This window comes from Mus pahari, chromosome 9 (assembly GCF_900095145.1).
Source record: "Mus pahari chromosome 9, PAHARI_EIJ_v1.1, whole genome shotgun sequence".
Taxonomy (NCBI): Eukaryota; Metazoa; Chordata; class Mammalia; order Rodentia; family Muridae; genus Mus; species Mus pahari.
The window spans coordinates 21,614,383-21,641,882 of NC_034598.1; the positions used below are offsets into that span (position 1 = coordinate 21,614,383).

The window sequence follows — 27,500 nt, forward strand, 5'->3', positions numbered from 1 at the left end:
AGGCTATTTCCCACTTTCTCTTCTATTAGATTCAGCGTGTCTAGTTTTAGGTTGAGGTCCTTGATCTACTTGGACTTGAGCTTTATGCAGGGTGATATATAATGGGTCAGTTTGCATTCTTCTACATGCAGACGACTAGTTTGACCATCAGCATTTCTTGAAGATGCTTTCTTTTTCCCACTATAAGGCGTTGGCTTTTTTTGTCAAAAATGAAGCGTTTACAGGTGTGTGAGTTTATTTCTCAGTCTTTGATGTGCCTAATCCTGAGGAGACTTGATGCTCCTGGGAGAGAACGATGCTCTGACACCCTCTCAGAGGCAAAGGGGATGAGGGTAAGAATTCTGGAAGGGTAACTGGGAGAAGCAACATTTGGGATGGAAATAATTAATTAAAAGGCAAAAATAAAAGTAAATAAAAGCTCACTGACTGAAAACATCAAAATATGGACATCTGCCAAACTGATTAGAACAAAAGCAGTAACATTGTACAAATCCTGCACAAATTAGAAAAAGAAAGGACTCCCCTGAATTAGTTGGTGCCAATAACCTTGACAATTTATGTCTTTATGTTTTAATTAAAATTTTGAATTACACTAAAATTATGTCATACACCCCTGCCAACCCCCCAAGTCCCCTCAACTTGCTCTCAAAATGGTCACTTTTCCTCTATTATTCACATATATGTGCAAAAGTATATAAATACAACTTGCTAAGCTTGTTCAGTGTAGTTTTGTTTAGGAATGATAACTTAGCATTAGATAATTAAGTCTATGCCTTATCCCTAGACAAAGTTAATCCTTCTTCTCTCAGCAGTCATTACTTGCCAGTGGGTCTCTGTCTAGGAGTGAGACCTGGTGAGATTCCCCCTTCCACATTAGCATATCTATTGAAAAATAACAATTAAAATGGACAAATGTGGTGAAAGAAAGATTTACCAAAGTTAACTTTTAAAAAATAACTGGGATAGCCCTAAAGATATTATACAAATTAAACATTTAATTTAGAACTTATCATAAGAAAAATTATAGGTTTCTATGAAGAATTCTATTAAACATCTAGGAAGAAATCATATTACTTATATATAAACTCTTACAAAAAAGGGGGCTGGAACACTGCCCTAGACATTGCCCAAATATCAACTCCACAAAACTACAGAAAACTATTCCTTATGCACATGGAAAATTCTTCTACTTTAACATATTAAAACTGACAATATGTAAAATTGATAAAATAACATGATTAGCTAAAGTTAATCTCAAGAATGCAAGGTTAGTTGAGCATTAATAAGATCAATAGATGTTAATACATTCAGATGAAAAGCAAGGAGAAAAAGTCCTAGAAACGTTTTCCTTTTAAAAAAAAAAACTCACTTATTTTTATGTATATGTGCCTAAGTGCATGCATGTGCATAATGTGTGTGTAGTGCTTGTGAAGACCAGGAGAGGGTGTCACATCCCTTGGAATTGGGGTCAAAGTTTCCAGATCCCATTATGTGTACTAGAAACCAAATGTAATATGTACATATATTAGGTCACTTATTCCTATGCAGCTAAAAATTCTATATAATCTGAACAGAAAGACTTTTACTAGAAATGCTTTGACAATCTATTTTCTTGTGACTTGTCTTTCATTAGAGGATGTCTTTTGTAATAGCTCATCTTCTCCTGTTAGAATGGCTAAGAGGAGAAACAAACAAACAAACAAACAAACAATAAAAACAGATGTTGGCAGATGCTGGTAAGGATGCAGGGGAAAGGGGAACACTTACTGCTGGTGGGACGATAAACTGGCACAGCCACTATGGAAAACAGTAGACTTACCTTACAAGCTGAAAATAGATCTAAAATATATCTCCAGATATACTACTCTTGGAGTTATAAGCAAAGACTCTGTATATTGATTACAGAGATTGATTATCAGCTCTTCCATACTCATTGCTGCTTTATTTCCAATAGTCAGGAAATGGAAGCAGCATAGATGTCCATCAACTGATGAATGGATAATGAAATTCAATACCATTACACAATGAAATATTATTATTGTGTTAAGAAAAATGAAAAATATTAACTTTTCAAGCAAACGAATGGAGCTAGAAATGACTATGTTGAGTGAGGGAATTAAGCTCCAAAAAGATAGGAATTACATATTTTCTCATATGTGAATGTTAGCTTTTAAAATTTATGAGAGCTTAGAGTTACAGCATAGGTAACTAAGAAAGGGCTGTGGGGCAGGAGGGAGTCAGTCAAGGAAGGGCAAAAATATAATATAGGGTTCTAAAAGAAGAAAGGGGAACTAGAGAATGGGAAATGTTAAATTCCTTCCTTTACCCAGTCCTCCCATTCTCCTCTCTATTTAATCCTTGTTACTATCTATGCCTTGCATGCCCCTGCACAGAAAAGGAGGGGGGGGCATATACAACTTTGTTAACTCATCTTACAGCCATGGATTCCTACACTTGATGTTAGCCAAAAGGCCGAGAAGCGATAGCCATGGATTCCTAACGATACTGTTTTGCCAGCTCCCTGTCTTACTGTCCTTAGATCACATACTCTCATCACCTAGCAAACCTACCATGGAATCTTCCACACCAAAGTGTTTCCTGTATCACTGCAAAACAACAACTTCTGAGATGCCTATGATGTGTATGTGTTCCCTGTCTCATTCTACTTTGAATGAAGCAGCCAGGATCACAGAAGATGCTGATGCGACCACGCTCGCCCTAAGGCTCATTACAGTCTCTTCTGCTTAATCCCAGGACTCATTTAGTGCATCCTGGGTTTAACTGATCAGCTTCCACTGTCCACTTTGTCATCCTCACCCCAACATAAATGTAGGTCTACTTCCACTTTTAAAACTACAAAACGATTACACTAATTATGCATGAGCCCATGCCTGTCTCATTTTACAGTAATACAAACATATATTCTATTAAGTCCAATCCAATCAAGCTTTATCTCATATTACGTCATCAAAACCTCCTAAGTCCAGGAGGGGAAATAAATGCTCTTATCATTTTTTATATTTTCATGGTTCAAAAAAATTCATGAGGATGGTAATCTATGAGTAGCAGTGTAATCTCTCACTTGTCTTACAAGTTAAAAACTTTACCATGTATAGGTGCATTGCCTATATGCACCGTGTGCATGCCTAGTGCCGGTGGAGTTCAGAAGGATCACACAGAACAGGAGTTACTGATGGTTGCAAGCTGCCAGGTGGGTACTGGGAACTGAACCTGACTCCTCTGCAAGATCAAGTGCTCCTAACTGCGGAGCCACTTTTCCATCCCCTATCTTAGATTTTTAAAATATATTCATGTGTAGTGCTTAAACTGACTATTTAAATGAACAATAAAACAAACCTCTTTAACATCTGGGAAACAGAACTCAAACAGGAATACCATATTACTCAGATTTAAATAGACAATTTTAATGAAGTTTAAATACTCTCCTGAGAGTTATAGTATAATATCTTGACAGATACTTTATATATTTAAGTATCATGAAACTCCAAACTACAAGGGTTGTGTTCTGAAGTTCTGAAGGTGGAGTCTGCATCCTTGTGCATCCTAGAAAGCACTCAAGCACCGAGCTATTATCCACTGAACATAAAAATCTGAAGACAGATGGTCAAAGATTTACATACTAATAATGTTCTCACAAGATAGTTTATATCATAAAATTTTATTTATCATTAAATTCTGTAAAACATATGAACTAGTTCTTCACAAACAAGAGACAAAGACTGTTCTAAGAGCTCAGACTTTCTAATTACACAGTGGAGGCAGGGAAGTATTCTTTAAGGCCATTATTCTCAAAATAAATAGAATCACAAATTACAAGGGTACCCACACAAACTATATTTTATGTTTACTTCCATGAGACCAATGTAAATCATTCTTCCTAAGACATTTATTATTTTTTTAAGTTTAGATAGTTTTTGGTTTCTTGATTTTTATTTATTTTTTTAAATATTACATTGTTTCTGGTTGAGGACCAGTGTGGAGGGCAAGGGGCAACTTGGTGTTCTGCTACTGTGTAGATCATAGACATCAAACTCTAGCTACTGTGTTTGACACTAGATATCTTTATCTGTTGAGGCATCTTGCCCACTCTTATTACTTTAATTTGTTTTTACTTACTAATTTATTATTTTTATTTATTTTCTTTTTTTGAGACAGGGTTTTACTATGAAGTCCTACTTGGCCTATCTATACCTTGCATCAATGGACTGCTTCTGTTCTGGAGTGCTGGGATCACCAATGTGAACCACCATGTCCAGTTTCTAATTTATCAAAGGAAAATCAGAACCAGATGATTTCACTTTTTGCAAGATGTAATTGTCATAATATAGATATTTCCTGACTTTCCAATAAAAGCCATCTGTCACTGATGATGCATTTCTCTCTTCAATGCAACAGCTTTCCCATGAGAAAAGGTTCTGGCTTCTAAGCACTAAGAGCATCACTCAGAAGCACAGGACATTGGAACCTTTAGCATGTACTCTGGCTCCACAGAGGCACTCTGAAGACAGAGAACTTGTTAGGGCCATTGCGCACTTCACTCACTCAGCAGGAGCCAATGTGCACTGAATCTAATTAACTTGTTCAATCTACCTTCCTCCAATTTACAATGCCCTCTAACAACACCATTGCTGAAAAGCGATTGCTGGCATGGACAGTACAAAAACTTACTTGGGAAGAAGCATATTTCAAATGCCTAAATGTCCCTAAATTCAAAACTCTACAGAACCAGTTGCCTCACATGCTGACAAAAATAAAATTGGGCATGGCCCATTTTGGTAGAAGAGAGAAAAAGTAGTATTAGTTTAAAATGTATGTTATATAAGCTAAGAATACACAATAACCCATATGATTTTTTAAAAACTGAAATTGGTAAAGTAATAGCATGTTTGGGTATTGGCTTTTAAACAGTAAATGGGCAGTTATTCAAAATAAGAAAAAAAAAAACAGGCCCTTCCATGTTAATCTTACAGGCACAGAGAGTTCTGTTTAAATAAAACATAGTGTGAATCATTTCAATTTAGAAATCTATTCTTTTTAATGTTTTCAAGTTTAGTGCAAATCAAATCTATCACCAAGAAATGCCAAAAAAAAAAAAAAAGTGGAATGCTTATCAGCACAAGGGAGCCAATCTATCTTCTAAATGAACTATGTAAGCTTTATATTTCAAATGAAAAAATAGAAACTGATAGCAATATTAAAAGTGCCTCTTAAAAAGACCATCACATGTGAGGACAATATCCTGGTAGGATCCTTTGTTTCTCCATGGGAGAAATAAGCAACCAACCGTGCTATTGTCTGTGTTCTTCCTTCAGTACAGACACAAAAAGGACGACATCTGGCTTTTGTTCCATATCTATAGACTCTTTCTAATACTCAGGTTTTTGTTCCTTCTTCCCCCTTCCATTCCTCCTTCCTTCTTCCCTCTCTCCCTTCCTTCCTTTCTTCATTGCTTCCTTCCAAAAATATTGCTTCTTCCTCCCAAGATCAATAGAAAAAATATTACCACAGTAGAAATGACTCAGGTGCTGGGACATTTAATTTAAAACTTGTATTATTTGTATAAAGGGTTTCATTATAACATTCCCAACATGCATACAACATTCTTTGATTATGTGTCTCACATTACTTTTATTTTAAAAATACATTTTACTTCCCGGTTCCAGGCACATCTACCGTGTGCAGAGAGTAGCTCTTGAGAGTCAGTTCTCTTTTTTGACCACAGGGATGTGAGGGAGCGACAGGCTTGGAGGCCAGTGCCTTTATCCACTGAGCCACATCTGTAGTCCTCAGACCTCCACTACATTCATATAATCTCTGTTACCTTTCCCACTGCTTATTCTTTTATATTACTACCCCTCCCACAGCGTCCACAAAGGACATAAAACATGTGTACACATCTTTAGGTGTCTGCCTTTATCACCTAACATGATCTCTGACCCCAATTTCCTGCAAATGCTTAATTTCGTTCTTTGTGGCTGCATAAATCCCTATTGTCTTCATACCATGAATACTTTGGCATATTCCATAACCTGGCTATTGTCAGTAGTGTCATGAAAAACAAAGATGTGCAGGGATATCCACTGTCACCTGATATTTATGTGTTTATTTATGCCTCATAAGTTGTATGGCTAGGTCAAGTTTTAGCTTTTTGAGGATCCTCCACACTAATTCCCATAGTAGCTAGGTGAATGTACATATAATTAATTTCAACATATGTTCTAAATCTTATTCCTTTATTGGTTGAATAATTGGCGAGAATTTTCTATGGCTTATGCCCTAGCTTCCTTTCCTTTTACTTCACAAGTATGCTGTACAACCTATCTATGCCTACTTTTATTTCCTCAGCTATTGGGCTCACTCAGAAGCCATTGGCTATGTTCATATTTTTTCAAGAGTGTTTCTTCTAGTAGTTTCAAATATTTGGTTTTACATTAAGGTCTTTGATCCCTTTGTAAGCCAAACATAAAATAAAAAGTATAACCTAGAGCAGATTCTAAAAATTTAAAGAACAAGGGACTTCACAAATGAACTCACTTTGTTTTACACACTGAGCAAACAACAAGATGAATATATTCTGTTCCAAACCCCACAGTGCTAATTTCCAGTGTGCGGACACACAAAGGATCTTACAGATGTAGACAGAACACCATCAAGTTGCTTTGTCTCCTTTACAAATGAATAGGACATAAAATTGGAGTGTGCTTCTCCTGATCTATGAGCTCTGCATTCTGATGCTGCGCATGTCTCGCAGCAGCACTGGTCGGTAGTTTTGCTCCAAATTCTCCATGTAATCAAAATAGTTGCTCACTCGAAACCCATGCAGTGCTTCTTCCTGCCGGGAAAACAGGAAGGGAAAGTCATTTACTCAGAGAAAAATACACAATTCCAAGTGAAGGATGTTTAAAAAGTGGTAGGATCATTTGTTTTCAGCTATAGATGTTGGGGCAGTTGACGTAGTTGGTAAATATGTAATTACTTTTCATTTGGGGAACTGTGTCTGTTACCTATCAGGAATGAATCATGGCCTTGTGGAGCAAAGTTATTTAAAAACACACATACAAAAAAAACTACCTTACAGCTAACAACAGTAGCAATAGCAGCAACAAAACTTAAACTCTTAAATGATTAAATCTTCTAGATATTTTATCCAAGTTTCAATAGTGAATATGTAACTAGTAAAGGCCCTGAACTATATCTATCAAAGAATGTTGTGATGTTGCAAGGAATATCTGAGCTGTAGCACATGCTCATAAAAACCTCCATCAGCGTGTGGTTTACAATGCTGGCACTGGGCATGCAGGCATTCATTTGTGCTTTTAATGGTTAGCATCCAAAAGGAGGCACTCAAGAATAAACAGCAAGAACATTTAGAATTTTAGAGTTTGTTTTTTTTTTTTTTTTTTTGTGGGGGTAGGTATTGACTATGTCTTTTAGCACACTCAAATATTATCTAGTGTTGTATCTACCTGAAACGTTTTTTTGAAGAAAAAAAAAAAAAAGAAAACCTTCAGAATAGTTATGCTAAATTCAGCATAACGATGTTAGCTTTTGAAGTTATAAAATTTTGTGGTAATTCATGCTTTCCACAAGTTTATTCTTTAAAGACAAAAAAAATAAATAACACATACACACAAAAAGCAGGCCAAAAGAATAAAAGGCAATGTGTATCATACCAGATAGCTTGTTAGAGGAGAAGGAAGAGAGATATCAATGTAAGATAGCTAGAAATACATTCAACTTTTCACATAAAGGACAATTTTAAAAGCCTCAAAAGTACTCATATATATGTATACATATATTATACTTATTATATATGAATATTATATATATGATATAATAATACATATATGATACCACCCGAGGAAAACCTTTAAACTCTACTTTCAATTTTAAAGTAAAGGACCCTGTTTCATCAGTTCTCCGACTGTTCACTCATGCATCCTATCAGCACACACAAGCTCTTGGTTATGCACATGAGACAGAAAGGTGAGGAAGATGAACACTGCATCTAGACTGCTAACAGCCATGGTCAAAAGCATGCTCTCAGACTGACAAACATGCAACTTCTCGGAGGGTCATGATTGCTGTGATGAAACACCATGACCAAAACAACTTGGGAAAGGGTTTATTTGGTTTACAGTACCAGAGAACTATTCATTAGCAAGTCAAGACAGGGATTGAAACAGGGCAGAAACCCAGAGACAGGGCCTGATGCAGAGGCCATGGAGGGGTGCTGCTTACTGGCTTGCTCCTCATGGCTTACTCAGTCTTCTTTCTTACAGAACTCAGGACCATGAGCCAAGGGATGGCAGCACCCACAAGGGGCTGAGCCCTCCCTCAGCAATCACTAACTAAAAAGATGCCCTAAGGGCTTGCCTATAACCTGATATCATGGAAGCATTTTCTTAATTGTGCTTCTCTCCTTTCAAGTGACTTTAGCTTGTATTAAGTTGACAGAAAACTACCTAGCACATACTGAATCAAAGAGAAGATGTTCAACTGGATATGGTGTCATACATTTATAATTCTTGCCCTTGACAGACTGCAGCAAGAGGAGAGTAGAGATTCAAAGCCACCTGGGCAATGTATTGAGTGACTGTGTCAAAGGAAAACAAAAACAAACAAACAAAAAACCCCAAAACAAGGAGATATTCACTGGGTTAATATTAGGTCTTTGTAAATTTGTGTCTATCAAAAGTACTTGTTCACAAGGTGGAAAAGGATCAAAGTGAGCCCAGTCACACTGGACCAGAATTCACCTTACATAGCTATTGTTGCAGGAATTCTTTAAGAATTTACCCATTTTCTTTAAGTTAGATGTGACTTGGCGTTGATGGTCTCTACATTAACAACATCCCTAAGTTGGAAGGCAACTCCAGTAACATCTTTCCTAACAGAGAAGATTCAACACTGTGAGAACTTCTTTCCAGGGCATTCATGATTGTCAAATAAAAGCTATTATTCATGAAATGCAAATTACAATGGAGCTCAGCAGTGCTTGAACAATAGATCTAATAATACTTTCCTGGCCAAAAATAAAAAAAAAAAAAAAAGAATCGAAATGACTGACTTAACATCTTTTAATTATTGTGCTACTTTCCTTTAACATAAAACTACTTATGGAAGCCACAGCTAATACTTGGTTTAAATATATTTCTGCTTTAAAATATATATTTTTCAAAAGCAGGCTCCTCTTTTAGATATTAATTTTAAAGTTAAAAGAAAGATTCTAGTAACTACACTGAAGATAGATTCATAGTAATAGCATACAAGGTTACTGAAGCCTCATTTTATATAAGTGAAAGATTTAAATATACATTTTAAATGCATTTTTAAATGGTATTGCTCATTTTCAAAAATTTGAAGGTAATTTTATTTCTAAAGAAAAATTTAAAGTACTGAACTTCCACTTTATCTTTAAAGCAGAATATTTTTCATGTCATCCTAAACATTCTCTAATGCTTTTCTTGGGGTAACCTTACTTGTGATTATGACCATTTAGACTGCTAAACTATTGTTCAAGTAATAATTAATCCTTTCCTCGCAGGATTCCTTCATTAGTTTTCTTGGCAGATCTAAGTGCATTAGAACCACCCTGTTCTCTGAAAAAGGAACCAAGTATAGTGACACTAACCACTTTTGCAACAATAGTGAAATAGTTGCTCAAGCAAATACTTTAATAGATTATACAGCAATAATTTAAATTTGGGTTAGGAGGTTCACTGAGAGCATGCTACATTTCATATTATACCTAATTGCTATTCAATCAATTTGCTTTAAATTATGCTTTATCATTATTTCTGCATTTTACATGTTGAATTAATACAAAGCATTAGCAATAACCAGTTTTAACTCCAGCTATGTGTACATTATTACATGATATAAACATCTTTCCTTGAAATATAAAACTTTAATTCCAAGTTCATTTTTACAGTTGAAAACTTTTGATCAGTTTCCAATGAACTTTTAATATTATTTAAAAGATAACCATATAGAAACCAGGGACAAATTGATTTAACAGGAAGATAGGATTTAGATTCAGCCAATAAAGCTTTAAAATGTTTCCACACTAATTTTTAGATTATGAACTCATGCAAGTTTACTGACTCTAAATATTAATTTCACACGTGCCAATCGGAAACACACTAACAGATTTTCTCTGTGGATGATATATTTGAAAACCTGAAAGTCTTATCAAAGGGCACAAAGTCTTCTATGTCCCCTTACCACCCTTATATGCCTACCTTGTTCTGTCCACAATGCTTTTCCTGACCCTCTAAGACAGTGGTTCCTAACCTGGGTGGTGATTCACATATCAGATAGTCTACAAATCAGATATCTATATTATGAATTCATATCAGTAGCCAAATTAGAGTTACAAAGTAGCAACAAAAATAATTTTGTGGCTTGGAGTTACCACAACATGAACTGTATTAAAGGGTTGTAGTGTTAGGAAGGTTGAGAAGTACTTCTCTAGGGAGGCTTAGCTAATTCTCGCCCCTGAGCTTTGCAGCTCCCCCTCTCTGCATTTATGAAGACTCCCCCCGCCACGCCCCACAGGCCTTTATAAGGTTTTTCTTTTAAGACATACAGGGCCCTTCTTATCCTTTTGAGTATCTCAAACAATGTCTCCCTCACCACGTCAGTGTCCTTCAGTAAGAAGTATAATGTCAGTAATATTATTTACTTAGACTGTTTTTCCCAGAAGAATTTAAAAACCATGTGAAGCATGGACAATCTATCATGTGACTGCTACAGTGCTTTGGATACTGTTGTTACACAGTAAATAGTGGAATAAGTTAAAGAATAAATAGGCAACACCTCTAAAGTCCTCTGTCCATGCCTCACATTCAATAAGCATTAATGTTGGTCATAACAGTGTCAACTGACAGTCTGGAAATGGTTGGGATGCCCTCCCCTGAGCACACTGGACAGAGGAAGAAGTGAGTCACACATCATGGTTACGGACTTCAGTTTTTGCTCCTCAACTCCTTGTCAAGAATGTAAGGGAACTAACTACCCATCGCAGATGCTAAGACTTCATGGTCTTTTCTCACAAATCCTCAGGGATATGCCTATGAGGAAAGGAAAATTATACCTATACTTTTAAAAGAGCTTTGTATAGATTATAATTTCCAAAGATAATAGGGACAAATATTTTTCAGCAACCAGAAGCCTATTAAGCTTGATATCTTGATTTTCTGTGATGTAGACATAAGGTACAGAAGATCATTGTGTTGACGTGGGCTACCTTCCTTGCTTTTTCTGGTTTTATGACTGAGTCTATTCACTCCCAAACATTTGATTATTTGTGTTTGCAAGGGTATAGTGACTTTTAAGTAGTAATTTTAAAAATATTAATTTATGGAGCAAAAAGTTTGTGTGGGATTACATGGAAGACAATTGATTTACTAAAACTGTATGATTTAACAAGGATTACTTAAATGATTTGCAATAATACCAAATCTCATAAAAGCATCTAAGAAGTGTTTCGTTCAGTTGAAATGTTTATTGTGAAAAATATATGCCCAGGGTGGATATGGAGATGGATCCATAGTAAAGGCACTTGCTAACATGATGAGGGAGACATTAAAAAAAAAAATGTGTTTTCAAGTGCCAGAGAGCAATGTAGCCAAAATACATTGAAATCTGAAAATACAGTTGATGCTATACTAGGCCTGTTTTATTTATTCCCCGGGATGGACTTCATTAATCATATGTGCACTTTTGTCTTCTAAGGCTTAGCACTTAATCAGTTTTTCTCTGTCTAATCTCCATTTTCTACTCTGTCATTACCTTCTGATAATAGCAGCGGCAATAGCCATCAACAACAATTCCCTCTCAACAATTTACTGATTGGGTTGAAATCAATCTGATTTTTCTCATAATTATAAATTAATTTTCTACAATATGCAGGATTCACTGGAGGAATGTTAATTAAGCATTCTGAACTTTCACAGCATGGTTTCCAGTCTTCCCCTAGACATGGCATTTGGGTGAGCTTTGTCCCCTGTGTGCACAGACATATGAATGCTAACAATTTCTGCCAACCCATAAGCATGTGAGAGAGGAAGTAAGAGGCCAGGCCAGGCCATGCAACACTCAGACTTCCCCCACAGGACCCTGCAAACGCAGCTTCCAGTGAATCTGAGTGTAGAGATGATTTTTAATACTCCTGTTACATAGAAGTCTACCATTCAAATTTGTCTGAAATAAAAATTATTTGGATTTTCTAGTTAGCTAAAACATTTTAGAACATTAATTTTGTTGAATGTTTTTCTCTTTGGAACTGTGGTGGCCACAGACTCTCAGTGGCTGTTGAAAATCAGAAACTAAAAAATAAAAAAACTTTCAGATTCCCTAGCAACTCAAGAAGACAAATTAATAATGAAGGAATAAAATACATGAATAAATAAGTAATTATGTCATACCCAGTCTCCGGATTAAGCTTGAGTGCTCCATCACAGCTTCAAAAGCTGTCCCACTAAAATGTGTGCATGCCTTTAATCTCTTACACAGAAGGCCAGCCTGGTCTATATAGGCAGTTCCAGGTCAGCCAGGGCTAAGTAGTATGGCACTGTCTTAAAAATAAAAAAATAAAATCAAAGCAACAGCAAAACATAGATATTGGATTATTTCAGGCCATATCCATGACATTTACTTGCTGTTATATCTTAATGGTATAATGAGAACAGGAAAATCAAGTATCCATCCAACCGCATCCAAATGTATTCTCCATACAACCACAGTGCTCCCTCAGTGGACTGGGGCTGACAAGTAGTGGTGCTCCCCACTGACTGATCTAAGCCGCCTCTTCTTGTCTTTATAGTTTAGTGATTCAGAACACTGAAACACTCTTCAGTGGGCAGTTAGAAATGAAGGCAAGGGACCTGGACCCTCAGTGGACTGATTTAAAATCCTGAGCCTAATCTAAAGCGAACAGCTATGGGCTGCTATTGTCCCTATGGAACGTATCTCACACAGACTTTTACTGGCAAAGCAGGCTTGGTCATGACACTTTCTCATTTTCAATCAATATATGAAACTTGTTTTGGGAGAAGAAGCACATATCTAGCTTTTTAGAGGTTCTCAGGACAGCTGGTGATGACTGAAGGATTAGGTGAGTAAACATAATTTACTTATGTCGTAGTAACTGAAACTCAGGATGCTTCTCCCAGCAAATGCTCTTTCTAGTTATTTTTACACAATGAATCATCATCTTTTTATTTCTTAATGAAATTTCTCTGAGTGTCTTTCTGTGTGCCTGTGTAAAACAAAGCCTGAGTCGAGGTCAGAGGACAGTTACAGGAGTCAGTTCTCCCTGCTTCTGCCATGGGGTTCCTGGGGGTGACCTGGGATTTTTAGTTGCATCTCACTGAGCCATCTCTTTATCCCCTCATTAGATTTCACAGATTAAACATGAATTATTTACAAAAGAAAATTTTACATTTGTTTAGCTCAACTTCGTTCATCTCAGAAGTAGTATCAGCAGACAGACAAAACCAAGGACAAAAATGATGGAACTGTCAATCTAAGGAATATTAGCATAGCTCTGACTTCTCATTGTATGGAGAAATGTTGATACATGTTTTCTCCCCTTCAGCCAGTCTATGCTGCATGTTTCTGTATGTGACTACATACAGCTAACTATGAAAAGTTTGGCACATATGGTCACATATTTTGCAAACAAGATGCTACTATACACCTCAATGGAGTTCAAATAGTATATGCACATATGTATACATTCAAGTAAACTACATCAAAATTTCCTACAAGTAGAGTGGGGGGCATTTTGAGAACCACACATGGAAAGTTAAACAATAAGAATAAAATCATAGTACCAGCAGGAAAAGCTTTTCCCAGTCTCTCAAAAAACTGCAAATAAAGAATTTAAAAGAAAGGTCAGCTCTAGGACATATACTAAAGTTAATTCTGTCCCAACAGGTTTTAGCTTGGATTTAACCAACTCAATTCAAATCCTAGTAATTTAAATAGGAATTAGAAGATAAACTTTCCACCCCATTTAAACCCTTTAGGTTAAACTGACAGCACTGTAGCAAGCACACAATGGAGTTTGGTACATATTTAAACAGGTCACTTTTAAAACCCTATTGCAACATTTCTTGGCAGCTATCCAAAGATGGCATTGCAATAGTCACCAGTGTTAACCAGAAAAGGATGACAGCGCTCTGCTGCAGAATACGTGAAGCCCAAGACTGTGCTATTTTCTGGACAAACCTGTTTCTCCTTGTGATGTGGCTCAAACCTAGCACACACCTTTAATCCGAGACCTATCTGTTTATTGTAAACAGGATTAAATACAATCAACCATAGGTCAAGACTCAGAGCAAGCAACCAGTTGATAGGGAGTGAACATAGGAAAAAATGATAGAGGAAGAGGAAGACAGGAGGATGGCTAGAGAGACACACAGGAAGTAGAAGGGGAGACATTCAGTTTGAGGGGTTTTTAAGACAGTGTGGAGAAGGAGAGCTTCCTTTGGGATGCTGGCTAAGGGGGAAAGGTCAGTTGTATGCTTTCTCTACCTCTCTCAGCTAGCAGCAGGCTTTCAACTCAAAATCTGGCTTCTGAGTCTTCATTGGTTAAACTGAATGTTTGAGATTTCTTAAAACGAGCATTACTGTAGTCATCAACACTGACCAGAGTAAGATGACACTGCTGGAGTCACCAATATTAACAAGACAGAGGTATGTAAAGGCATTCAGCTAGCAAGGATGACAGCAGGAACTATTCCAAACCTAACAATGTTTGTGGCTCAGGATAAGTAAAAATAATTAGCTCATCTAATAGAATTTTCTACTACTTTTTTCATCAAATATTTATTGAGAAAATGTTGAACAGACCACATCACAGTTCTTTTAAAGCTAAAGGGTGTGCTGGAAATGAAGAACAGAAACACAATCTCAGACATCCATAAAATTTATATAATAAATTCATAGAGAACTATGTGCTAGGGGAAAATTAGATATAAGAGCATAGACAAACTTTATACCCTAACATTCTAGTACCTGGTCACCACACACAGCTGACCAAAAGGCCCTTACTGGGTATGAGCCTTCACTGTCTTCATAGCCTCAATGTTGAAATGGCCTTTTCTCTGGATCAGCTCAGACAAATCATTATTTGTGGTTCTGTGTTAGTGTTCCTCTTATATGTACTACCATTGTTTTGTTGAGCATTCTCATTAATAAAGATCTTATGATTATAATTCTATTCACATTTATAGTTTAATGTGTGTTGAATTAAAAAATTAATAAGCAAAAATGATTGACTGGCAGTCTCATGGTATTATCACAAAAATGTCACTGAATGGAAACTAACACCAACAAATACCAAACAGCAAAGAATAACACTATTAAAACAAAATTCCTTCACCTAGTAAAAGATACATTCTCTTTTTGGTGAATGAATATGGTTGTGTCACTGTGGGCTAGATGGGGTGATGAACAGCACTAAAAAAGGCCAAACTCAATTATGATTTCAACAATAAGTCCATATAGCAATATATTTACATATCATGCCTGCTTGTCTCCCAAACTTCAAATATAATACATTGTAATTTAGGAAGTAAGCAAAATTATTTTGTTTAAGAACACTATAAAGCCAGGCATAGTGGCGCACACCTTTAATCCCCACACTTGGGAGGCAGATGCAGGCGAATTTCTGAGATCAAGGTCAGTCTGGTCTACAAAGTGAGTTCCAGGACAGCCAGGGATACACAGAGAAACCCTGTCTCAAAAGAAAAAAATCCCCACTATCAAATATTGCATTCTTACGAGTGGTATAAAAGGATAATATTTCATGTAAACATTCCATGAAAATGGAAAAGTCAGGAAGATATTCTGAAACATTAATTTTTTAATAAGTATAAATGTTTTGAACTAAAAAACTGAGCATTCATTGATCAAACATGATGCAGCAATATTTTTCAGTTAACTCTAACTGTATAGTATTCTACTCTACTCTCTACTCTAACTGTATAGTATTCAAGCAACTTAACTGCATCCTCATCTTGAAAATAAAGACAACCAGATCTACCACTCAGAGTAGATTTGGGGAGCAGAGTCTTGATAGCATTTGACAATTGTGGTGGTTTGGTTGAGAATGGCTTCCATAGGCTCACACATTTGAATGATTTGTCCCTAGTTGGTAGAAATGTTTGGGAAGAACTAGGAAATACAGCCCCATTGATGGAGGTGCACCACTGTCCATTTCCAGTTAGCTCTCTCAGTTTCTTGCTTATGGATAAAGATGTAAGCTCTCAGCTATTGCCCCAATGCCATGCCTGCCTGCCACCATGCTCTCTACCATGATGGCCATTGACCCTAATCCTCTGGAACTGTGAGCCCCAAGATTAAATGCTTTCTTCTATAAATTGTTTTGGTAATGGTGTTTTATCACAGCAATGGAAAAATGACTAAAACAACAATGAAGTGTTCCAAATTAGTGATTATTTTATAAGAACTTTTTCCTCTAGACATGATCATACTTACTTTGAGAAAGACTTGCAGATCTTGAGCCTGGGTGTGCTGGAGAATATCTCGTTGCAGATGTTTGAGAATGGCTATGCATACATACACTTGATAATCAGGGCCAAGGACAACACAAGTAGCAATATAATGGCATATTTCTATCCAATCTAAGTAATTCCAAAAACACTGAGTTATCCACTGCAGGCAAATCTTAAAGAAGAAAGAAAGAAAAAATTTTATTTATAAGGATTGAAAGCCACACTTGCTTTTTTAAAACTCGTAAACAGTAATAGATGAAATGATTAAAAAGTCCTGCATTTAATCAAAATAGAAAGACATTCTGTCTAGTGACCTGAAGGTTCTGTTTTTCTTGTTTGCTGCATGGTAAGAAGATTCATAGCATCCTGATTCAGGAGCTAAGGACCTGATGCTGGTCTGCCCTGCTCACGCTCCAGCTGGTATGTGACTTCATCTTACATATTATCTTCCTCCTGCCCAAAACACCAGTCTACCCTCTACTAACAAATGCTATGAGGCTACCTAAGTTCAGAGATGTTAGTTTTATCCATCCCACCTGAAATCACAGATGTGTAATTATGGAGATGACAGACTGCAAAATTTTTCATTAATGCAAATGAACATTCTGAATCAGAGAACAATTTAAACCAAACACAATCAAAGTATACATAAACCAGGAGCTAATATAGAGAGCAATTAAAAACCAAGACTTTTACAAAAAGGCTTTCCTTTGTGACTCATTAATCGGTATAGTATTGTTATGTATTATATGTATTATTAGGAAGTATGGAGGAAGTGTGTCACTGGGGGTGGTCTTTGAACTTTCAGAGGCTCAAGCCAGGCCCAGAGTCACTCTCTCTTCCTGTTGCCTGCTGATCCAGATGTAGAACTCTCAACTCTTTCCCTAACACCATGCCCATCTTCATGTGACCATGTTTCCCACCATGACCATAATGCACTGGAACTCTAAACTGTAAGCCAGTTCCCAATTGAATGTTTTCCTTTATAAAAATTGCTGTGGTCTTAGTGTATGTTCAAAGCAATAGAAGGCCCACCTGAGACACTTAACCACCTGTTTAGTACCTCATAATTTGACCTTATTTATAGATAAGGTCATTGTGAAGGTAGTCAAGTTCTAATAAATAAATAAATAACAGGTTAAGCACTGACTCAGTGTGCGTTCTGTTTTTCTTACAGAAGGAGAAATGTGTACAAAAAGACAGACATGTCTCAAAGAAAAACATATGAAGAGACAGACATGCTGGATGTAGGCAGGGTCTGAGTAATGCAGGTTCAAGGCCACAGGCTCCTTAGGTTTCCAGGGCTAAGAGTGGAACTTGGGAGGAGAAAGCATGCAGATATGGTGGTTTATCTCAACTTAACACAGGTATTAAGGATACAGATATACCTGGTCATTTTTGTTCTAACTCTATGTCCTTTAGGAACTTTTTCTTAAATTCTACAAGGTGGTTTTCTACCTCTTATTTCAACTTTTGGTATGGCAAATCTGTTTGCTATGACTAACATGTTAGTTTGCTAGTCCCATCATAACAAAGAAGCAGAAACTAGGCAGAGAAAACAATTTTCTTATATTCCAAGGAAATCTATGGTGAAGGTATTAGTGGGGCTGGTATTTTAAGAGCCATCTCTACCATGTAGATAACTGTCTTGTCCCTGTTCAAATCTTTTCTTACAAGACATAGAGGTAGGGCTACTCTGACAACATCATTTTAACATAAAGACTTCTGAGACACCTTATGTGTAGTACAGTGTACTTCTGAGTGAAGAAGTTTAAAACTTCCATCTTCTGATTCCTGAGGAGATGTGATTCATCTATACCAGAATGCCTTACTAAATTTCTGTTTTTATATATCATTACTGATGCCAACTACTGACCTTTGTATTCCAGACATTAAGAGCACATTTTTATCCCATTCTGTGATCATAATGCCTTTTAAATTAATGACAACCATATGGTAAATGAAATCTTAGGTTTGTAGCTATGTTAGTATGTATTCCACATTTAAATAACATCCAGGAACATAAAGAAGTAAGATCACTCACACAAAACACACATTGTACTGTAGTTTCCTTATGAATGTTGATATTCTATTATACTTAAGCTTATGTCAAATGTCATTAATATACAATACAATTTTAAATGAAGTAAATTATTTCTACTGGTTTCTAGATTACAAGAAAAATCAAAGGATTGAAAACACTGAAGTCAAATCAATTGATTGCAGATACCCAAGGAAGTCAAAATAAGTGTGATTTCTAAATGATCAACTATTTTATTTAAAGATATCATTTTTAACATTTAGCTTTACATTATTTGTTTCTATACAAGGAATTATTGAAAAGGAAAAATATAACTTAAGAATAAAAGTGGTTTTAAAGCCAGGCATGGTGACATAAACCTGAAATCTCGCTAAGGTAGGAAGATGGTAGACAGCGACAGAAGTGTTCCTGAGTGATTTCAATGCAGTAAATGCATCCACTACATCATTCTAAAGCTTCTCCATTTGATGGTGGAGTTTGTCCAAATGATGAAAGTTATAACTGTAAATGAATTACAACTGGCAGACATGTCCTCTAGCACAAACACTGAGTACAAATATGACAATTTTGTTATACATCTGGAAGGTCTGGTTTCACTGCATAATTTTACATTTTTAAAAAAGAACTGTGTCATAAAACATGAAAGAGTTTTCTGTTGCTTGGTTTTATAATTGAAGTAAAAAGGAACAAAGGAGGATGATGATGGATGATGGTGATGATGGTGATTGGGATGCTGCTGCTGATGATGATTAATATGATGAAAATGAATACCAACTGTGGTTTCATGCGTTCTATGCAGCAGGGTCAGTCAAGTTAACCTGTTTGCCGACACAGTTTTGTGTAATAATCAATGCTATGCAGGATGGTTTCCCCAAGGAAGAAGAGATACAATATTAAAGATACAAAGTACTTTAAATACAAGGAAAGTCCAGAAAACGCAGTAAGATATGTTTGTTAGCAAAAGGTAAAACTGATGGAAAGTTAATTGGAATGTGATTTTATATTGCTTACTTTAAAAGAGAATGTAAGTTCAGATTTCTGTCTTCTTTCTAGTCTCTTACTCGGAGAAGAAACTTCCATCAACAGATGCACTTTCTACCACATTTAGTTTGGTGCAGGGCAGCTGAGCTTGCTGTTTTCACTCTAGAGATCCCTGTGTTTCACTTAGCAATGTTCCCACAAATCCTCCACTAACTAGCCAACCCCGCATGCTTAAAAATATACAGCTTCAAAAATGACTGTTCCTAATTAGATCAAAACAAGTAAACTTCAAACCACCAAATCTATTCCCAAATCATGACTTAATCATAGGTACCCATTTAGTTACTAATGCCTGTGTTTATACTTTACAATTAGTAATAAGGTGGTATATAATCAGCAAGGCAGTGATAGGCACTTAAGACAAGTGATTAGCTCACAGTGGGAGCTGTTACAAGGCTTTTTATATTATTATTAAGAGAATAATGCCACTGTTTAGAAATCATATTACTAGAATAAAGGATTACTTATCTACAGGCTTCTTTTATGTTTTTGTTTTGCTTGCTTGTTAGTTTTAGAAAATGTCTCACACTGCAACAGAGACTGGCCTAGAAGTCACTGTGTATCCCAGGCTGGTCTCAAACTCATGGCAATCCTGCTGTCTCACATTCTCTAAGGGCAAAGATTGTGAATGTTGAGTCCCCATGCTAGGGTTTTATGCAGTTATACATGGATAATGCTATCTCAGACTTACAAGATACATAAAATTGATAGATGAACATTTTCCTTTTGAATTAAATTGATAATTAAGTTGAATATTACATTGATAATATAGGGCCCCATATATTACAGCTCCCCCCTAATCTTTGGAAATCCATTAGGCACTAAACTATACTAAATAAATGATATCAACCCTGCTACTCCAAAGGAGGACAATTAGCAGTAACTCTTATCAGCACTGCTCTCAGAATGGACTTTTAGAAGCTATGAAAGAATCGAGTGTTATAAATTATATTAAATATATTGTGCTTTTAAAGCAATTTCATCCAGAGTTAAAATTTCTGTGATTCAAAGTTGAAGCAGATGTTTAATACACTAAAACCTAAAAACAGTCACAAAAGAATTATTTTCCTTCCCAATGAACGGAAGCCTGTGTCATATCTGAATTTCCTAATAACTTCCCTGACTTAGAGCAAGCAGAACACCTCACAGAAGTACATGTGACGAATAATGGGATACTTCATTGAGGGAAGTACAGATGCACAGGTCATGTCAAGAGGAGGTACTGCCTGATGAAGAGGGAGATACCTCTAGCAGGGGAAAGGGGAAAGAAGGAAGACAGCTTACAGCAAAGGAAGCTACCCCCATGCCACAGCATGTATCCAGTAAGCCACTGGTTAAGCTAAGGCTTAGATAAGGAAAACTGGCAGAGTTCTATTTGGTTAACTTCCAACTTGACTAAAGAAAATGAAATTAAAGATAAGCCAAGAACAGAAAACTTGTTCAGCAGTGATAGTGGACAATATTTGGCAACATGGAGTTATTAACCAACAATAAAACGACAGAGTAACTTCTTATCAATTTAAATATAATACAATTCATAGAAATATAAAAATATAATAGAATATAAATAATACATAATATTAAACAACTGCAATTTAGACTTAGTTTTGAATCACTGGTAATTTAATAAAAACAAAGAAATAAAGCATGCTAGTTAAAAGTTGGAGAAAGAAGAAAATTAATATATGCAAATATTTAATCTAATTAATATATATGCATCCATTTACATTTACCCAGTTAACCTTTATTAATTTAAGTATAGTTCCTATATTTTAGGGGAAAGCATTTTTCTTTAACGTCAGAGACCTGAGCGGTTAAGTACTGACACTCTTCATTGGATTACCTGGGACGGAGCAAAACCAGACATGTGGAAAGCCGAAAACACAAGCGGCACCTCAGCCTTCAGCAGCATCTCAATATAGTGAGCACTGCAAAAGTAGATGGGATGGATGCCGGTCCCTAGGGTGTCAACAGGAAGGTACCTCTGCATGAAAGAGAAGTGGAAACCAGAAACAACATGGGTGACTTAATGTAATCAAAAGTATACTTAGCCGAGCCTCTCTGCTTAAGCCATGTGTTGCTGCTTTAAAATTTACATGGTTGACATGGATTAGTTAACAACATTCTGGTCTCAAATGCGCAAAACCCCAACTACAATAAACCATGTGTACTGGGTGCTAATCTGTAAACCCACAAATATCAGAAGGTCATCCTAGATAAAGTAAACCAAGGTTACTTGAGACCCTGCCTGGATAAAAGGAGTTAAAATTTGAAAACCGTGGTGTCATGTGCTATAACAATTATTATAAACATGTAAACGTCAGAGAGTTAAGCATGTGGAGTAATAAACTTCAATAAAGGTAAGGTGTTATATCTTTCCAAACACAGGAATAAGGGTAGTTTGTAATTCAAGAAACTTCAAAGCCTGTGGATGAGAAGGAGAAAAATTACATGAAGAAATAAACAATAAGCATGTAATCATGAGTGATAAATTGTGCATGATAACCATGTCAACATGAAGTGTACTGTTTCATAGTGCTTGTCTCAGCCAATGAGTCCATGTTCAAAAGCTTTAGTCAGGCCAGACAGAGTGGTGCAGGCCTTTGATCCCAGCATTCAGGAGACAGAGGCAGGCGGATCTTTGTAAGTTCAAGGCCAACCTGGTCTACAAAAACAGCTCTAGGACAACCATGGCTACACAGAGAGACTCTGTCTTGAAACAAAGAAAAATAAGCTTTAGTCAGTTCTTCAGATTCTTTATCTAGTTCTGTTTGATTTACTGATTTTAACTTATATCTGGACTTGAACTGAATAGAACACAAACTCAGAATTCCATAATTAACTCACTTCTGAGCCACGGGAAAATGTATAACATTTATTCAAAGGATTCTGGCATTGATGAAATTATATATATATATATATATATATATATATATATATATATATATATATATATATACACATACATACATGCACACACTAAATTGTGTATCAATGAATACATATACATACATGTCTTATATACAAGTACAAACAGGGACTTTAGCACTGTGCTTATAAAGTTTAGAATTCTAAAAATATATTTTTCAGGGTTAAGAATGTAGCATAGTACAGAACTCTGGCCTAATACACTTGAGGAGCAAAGTTCAATTCTCAGCTTTGATGTAAAAAAAAAATAGTTTTTAGGTACAATTTATGATCATGAATGATCAAGGATATTTTATTTATTATGACTATAAATTCAAATATCAACACAGAATCATTATTTTCAGCAAAGCATAGAAAACTCAAAGATGTAATTGTCTCAAGAAAAAGTACTTTAATAGCAATTAGAGTAAGTAAAGTTGACACCCAACCCTGAAAAGGACATAATGAGATGGCCAAAAAAAATTTTTGTTTTAATTTTACCTTATATTTAATTTCTCCCTCCAATCTCATTTAAAACTAAAAAGTTCATGGTCTTAGATAAAACTAAACTCATGAAATTACATAAGGGTTAAAATATGAAGACACCTTTTGGACTTGTTGCTATGGAGCTTTGAGGAGTTAGTTAGGTCTATTGAATGAATGTTCTGAAAGCACTACAGTGGCTTATCAGTGATTTTTCAGTTTTTGTTTCTTAGCACAAATGATTTATATTCTTTCATACTACACAAATATATTTGCAGGAATAAGTCAGTGTAAATACTGTGTGTTTTATGGCAGGTTTTCTAAGAGATCTTGCACATAAAAATGTTGAAATATTGATGAAGACATCATGCTAAGTAGGCATCAAATGGCCACTTTTCTCGAGCAACAAGGAGAAGATTTTCTATTTAGGTAATTAAATATAATACAAAGTAAAAATTAATGTTCATTGATTTACCTCTTGTCCAATATAAAATGTGTTTCACTATTTTTGGGCGGGGGGGGGTTCAAGACAGGGTTTCTCTGTGTAGCCCTGGCTGTCCTGGAACTCACTCTGTAGACCAGGCTGGCCTTGAACTCAGAATGTTTCACTATTTATATAATGAATAAATCTAACAAACATAAAAATCAAAGATTAACTTACACGTTTGTGTATTCAATGTGAACTTACTAATTTTGTATAATAAGTACAGAGGCACTATGAGAACTGAATACACTGGAACTGATTCTTACACAGCATTGTTCCATGCTGTGGTAGAAATACCTTTAGAACAGGTCTATGAAGAGATAAAGACAGTAGACATTAATTACACACTGTCAAAGAAAACAAGCCATTATCATGTAATAGAGTCCCAGAGATAAGTGTTCCTCTATTCTCATAAATCATACACTGCCAAAAGAACCTGAAGTCACACTTTTGATAACCAGCCTGTTCTCGATTCCAAACCTGGTATAAGTAATATTGATTAAATAGCAAGATTCTAATGACTACAGTTATAATTATAGTAAACTCCTTTATGATTAAAGACCTCTAGCTTGTCCATTATTTAGGTATCATACCTCCAATATATAGTGAATTGTATTCATAATGTCAGAAAAATAACAACAGATGGTCAGTATAAACAAAACAAGGGGAATTATGAACCATCAAAGTATAATTTATACTTTTACAATTTTGTATATTTTCTTCAACTATAACATCCTGAAATATTATCAACTCTTATTCAGAGAACATAAAAGCTAATGGCATATAAGGTCAAATAAGTATTGAAACAAGGATAAGTTACCAGTAGTCTATGATAGAATATGAAACAAAGCCTTAGGAACTCCCTTCAGAATATTATTTGCTAATGGTTAAAAGAAAAGATATTCACTTAAAAACAGAGCAGAGGACTCTTAGTTTTTTATTTTCACCTTCAGTAATTCTGTTTTATTCCTGGAACTATTAAAAAAAAAGTTTTATGTTTCAATAAAAATTAGGAGGAGAGAGGGGGGGCTGTGATTGGAATGTAAAGTAAACTTTTAAAAAGTAAAATAAAAAATGTTAAAAAATTAAATAGAAAGACTGAATTAGAAAGATTTGAAAGTTAGCTATCCAAGAGAGACTAATCCAGTGCAGTTCACTCTGCTCCTCATCTGAGTCTCTACAGGCAGAGGACCAGCCAAGCTTTGCAGTAATACTGTTTGTTAATATGCACAAAGTGGAAAGCAATGCAGAGAAAATGTAAAGATGTCTCAACACTTCGACACTGTGATCCTATAAACATGAACATTTCACAAGCAAACGTGGTTTTTGTGTCTCACTTTCGCGGTTGCCCCGCAGATGGATTACAGGCTCATCCTCATGATGTTCTTGGCATTGTACATGTGTTTAAATTCCATTAGCCTTTTTAACACTGTAAGTTTTTCAACACTAAGCACTTAACAGGAGCAAATGAAGCCCATGTACATGTATATTATACAGCTGTCCACTACCTTCCTGCTGGGCTACTATACCACTTCATCTGATTCCTACTTTAGGTTGGTTTAACATCAGTGGAGTTTTGTTTGTAAATGCTCAAAAATTAACGTCTTTTATTTTAACTGAATTGTTGTTCCTTTCATACCTATTACTAACAGAGATTCTAAGCACAACATTTCACTTGATTTTCTATGAAATTCCCTGAAGACTTATTGTATTATAATTTAGAGTTTTTCTTATAATAACTGAAGATAATTTAAGTTGATTCTTCCAGTCTAAGTAACCTTAAAGGCTAAAGTGTTTTTATTATTCTAAACAAATGAGTAGCATAGCTACACGTTATAAGCTCTGAGAAGTTCTTATTGTTTTCACTAACAATTAAGTTATTTCTTAATTTCATTATTTCTTGTTTTGCTTATGTTAGGTTTATACATCTTGTATATCCTAGCACTTTGGGGACTGAGGCAGGAGAATCTCTGATTTCAAGGTCAGCATGGTCTACAGAGTGAGTTCCAGGACAGCCAGGGCTAACACAGAACACTTGTCTCCAAAAACCAAAGAAATTTTTTTGATCTAATTTGTTTATAACATTCTTAAGAAGGCAGATAATCAAGTATTTTCAGTACTTTTTCTAGTCATGAAGTCTACTGTCCCAAACATGACCAAATTTAAACTCTAATTCACATTCAACATGTTTATAGTGTAATGAAAAGAGGCTCTAACTTTTGAACATAAGGGGCTACGTCAGTGAACAAAATGGAAACCTGTCTTCCTAGGGCTGGCAGCAAAGCATATCGATGAGGGATATGGTACAAAGTAAATAATATATTAGCAGATGATGAATGATATAGCAAGAAGGAGAACAAAAGAAGATTAGGGGAGCCTGATGACAATTATTCAGACTACAATTTCTCTTAATTACTTCCTTTGGCAGTATGGTATCACTGTGCATATGTGTTACTCTCGCTTTTACCCTATCCTATCTCCTCTCACAACTATCATGTCTTCTTCCCTTTCCCACATTTTCCACCTTTATTTTGTTTTGTGACCCACTGAATTTAACCAGGGCAGTGTGTGTGACCCTGGGTTTGGAACCCATGTTCACTAATGGATAAGCAACTGATGACAATGATTGCCCCTCCCTTAGCATCAACTCATGGCCAATAGTAGCTGGGAGAAGTAGGGCCTCATGTGCTCCTCCTTGATCCAGGGTTGACTGACAATGGGTTCCATCTTACTTGGCCCAGTAAAGGCAACTCCAGCTGCTGCGAGACCCTGACAGCAAAGGCAAGTCCAGCTGCTGCGAGACCCTGACAGCAAAGGCAAGTCCAGCTGCTGCGAGACCCTGACAGCAAGGACTACATTATGTACTGAAGACGGCGCACTCTTCTCTCAGTCACTTGGCTCTTCCATTCTTTCTTGCCCGTGTAACATGACCTTCTCAGAGCCTTAGAGGGAAGTAGCCTAAATCTCTTGCTCCTGTTAACCTCACAACCAACACTGATTCTCAGTATGATAAGCAGCCATGAGTCCCTTTATTAACCACCATTCCTGGCAAGGAGTGGATCCTCTGATTAGACTAAAAGTAGCATGTTTTTGTTTTTTTTTTTTATGGCTTAACATATAGATTTAGAAGTCAATTTTATACTATGTCACTTTAGCTAAGTAGTGGCTATAGAGCCCATGGGGATTAAGACATCCTAATAATCATGAAGTTTTGAACAGGCTTATAGTACTACGTGTGTATACTCTCCTGTGAGGCAGGTCTTGAGTCCAATGAGGGCAGCTGATTACCCCAATAAGAGTTGTACCACTATTGCACATTAATGGCCACATCTTGCCAGTTGGTTAAAATCACTGATATCCTGGATCCACACCAGAAGCCTTCATTGTACCTTCCAGGACTATGAAGAGGCATTAGCTCACTTCCAGTTTGATTTCTCTATGTCTTGCAATAGAGGTAACTGGTATCTCCAGCACTAGGGTCACACCAACTAGTTTTAGAGGTCAACTGAAAGGAATAACAATAGCCTTTACTGCTTTGGAAGTTTGTGGGGCCGCTCCAACCAACACAGGTTGACTTTCTTTTTTGAGGTCCATGTCAAGAATGTGAGCTTGAGCTAAAGAAGGCAGAGCAACACATTGTGTTACTAAGAGCTAAGAAAGTGCCACAAAACTAAAGACTTTTTCATTTTATGAGCCTACAGAAAATAATTGCAGTGTTTGAGGAAATGGGATAAAAAAAATTGTTCTATTTTGTAAGCAATGACCTTTAAGCATTTCTTAGCTGATCAAAATCTTCCATGTCATGGCAATAGTAAATCCAGATCAAAATGCCCATTCTCCCAAGGACCAAAGCCTCATCTCAAAACAGGCAACAAAAGCCTAACTCCAGAAGCTCAGGATACATAACACACACACACACACACACACACACACACACACACACACACACACACCACAAAGCAATATGAAAACAAGACAGTGAGACCTTTTGAAA

General features: G+C 36.1%; 1 protein-coding gene across 3 annotated transcripts in view; it reads right to left on the reverse strand.

Moving 5' to 3' along the window:
* Positions 1-3,674: 3,674 nt before the first annotated feature.
* The window catches only part of Tbc1d32 (TBC1 domain family member 32), a 201,917-nt gene continuing 178,091 nt past the window's right edge, over positions 3,675-27,500 (reverse strand). For all 3 annotated transcript variants that reach the window (XM_029542476.1, XM_029542475.1, XM_029542474.1), the window contains exons 31-33: positions 21,476-21,616; positions 16,534-16,722; positions 3,675-6,853 (exon numbers count right to left, since the gene is read on the reverse strand). In XM_029542476.1, coding sequence (XP_029398336.1) covers positions 6,734-6,853; positions 16,534-16,722; positions 21,476-21,616 — 450 coding nt within the window. In that variant the 3' untranslated portion in view covers positions 3,675-6,733. The remainder of the gene's footprint in view (positions 6,854-16,533; positions 16,723-21,475; positions 21,617-27,500) is intronic.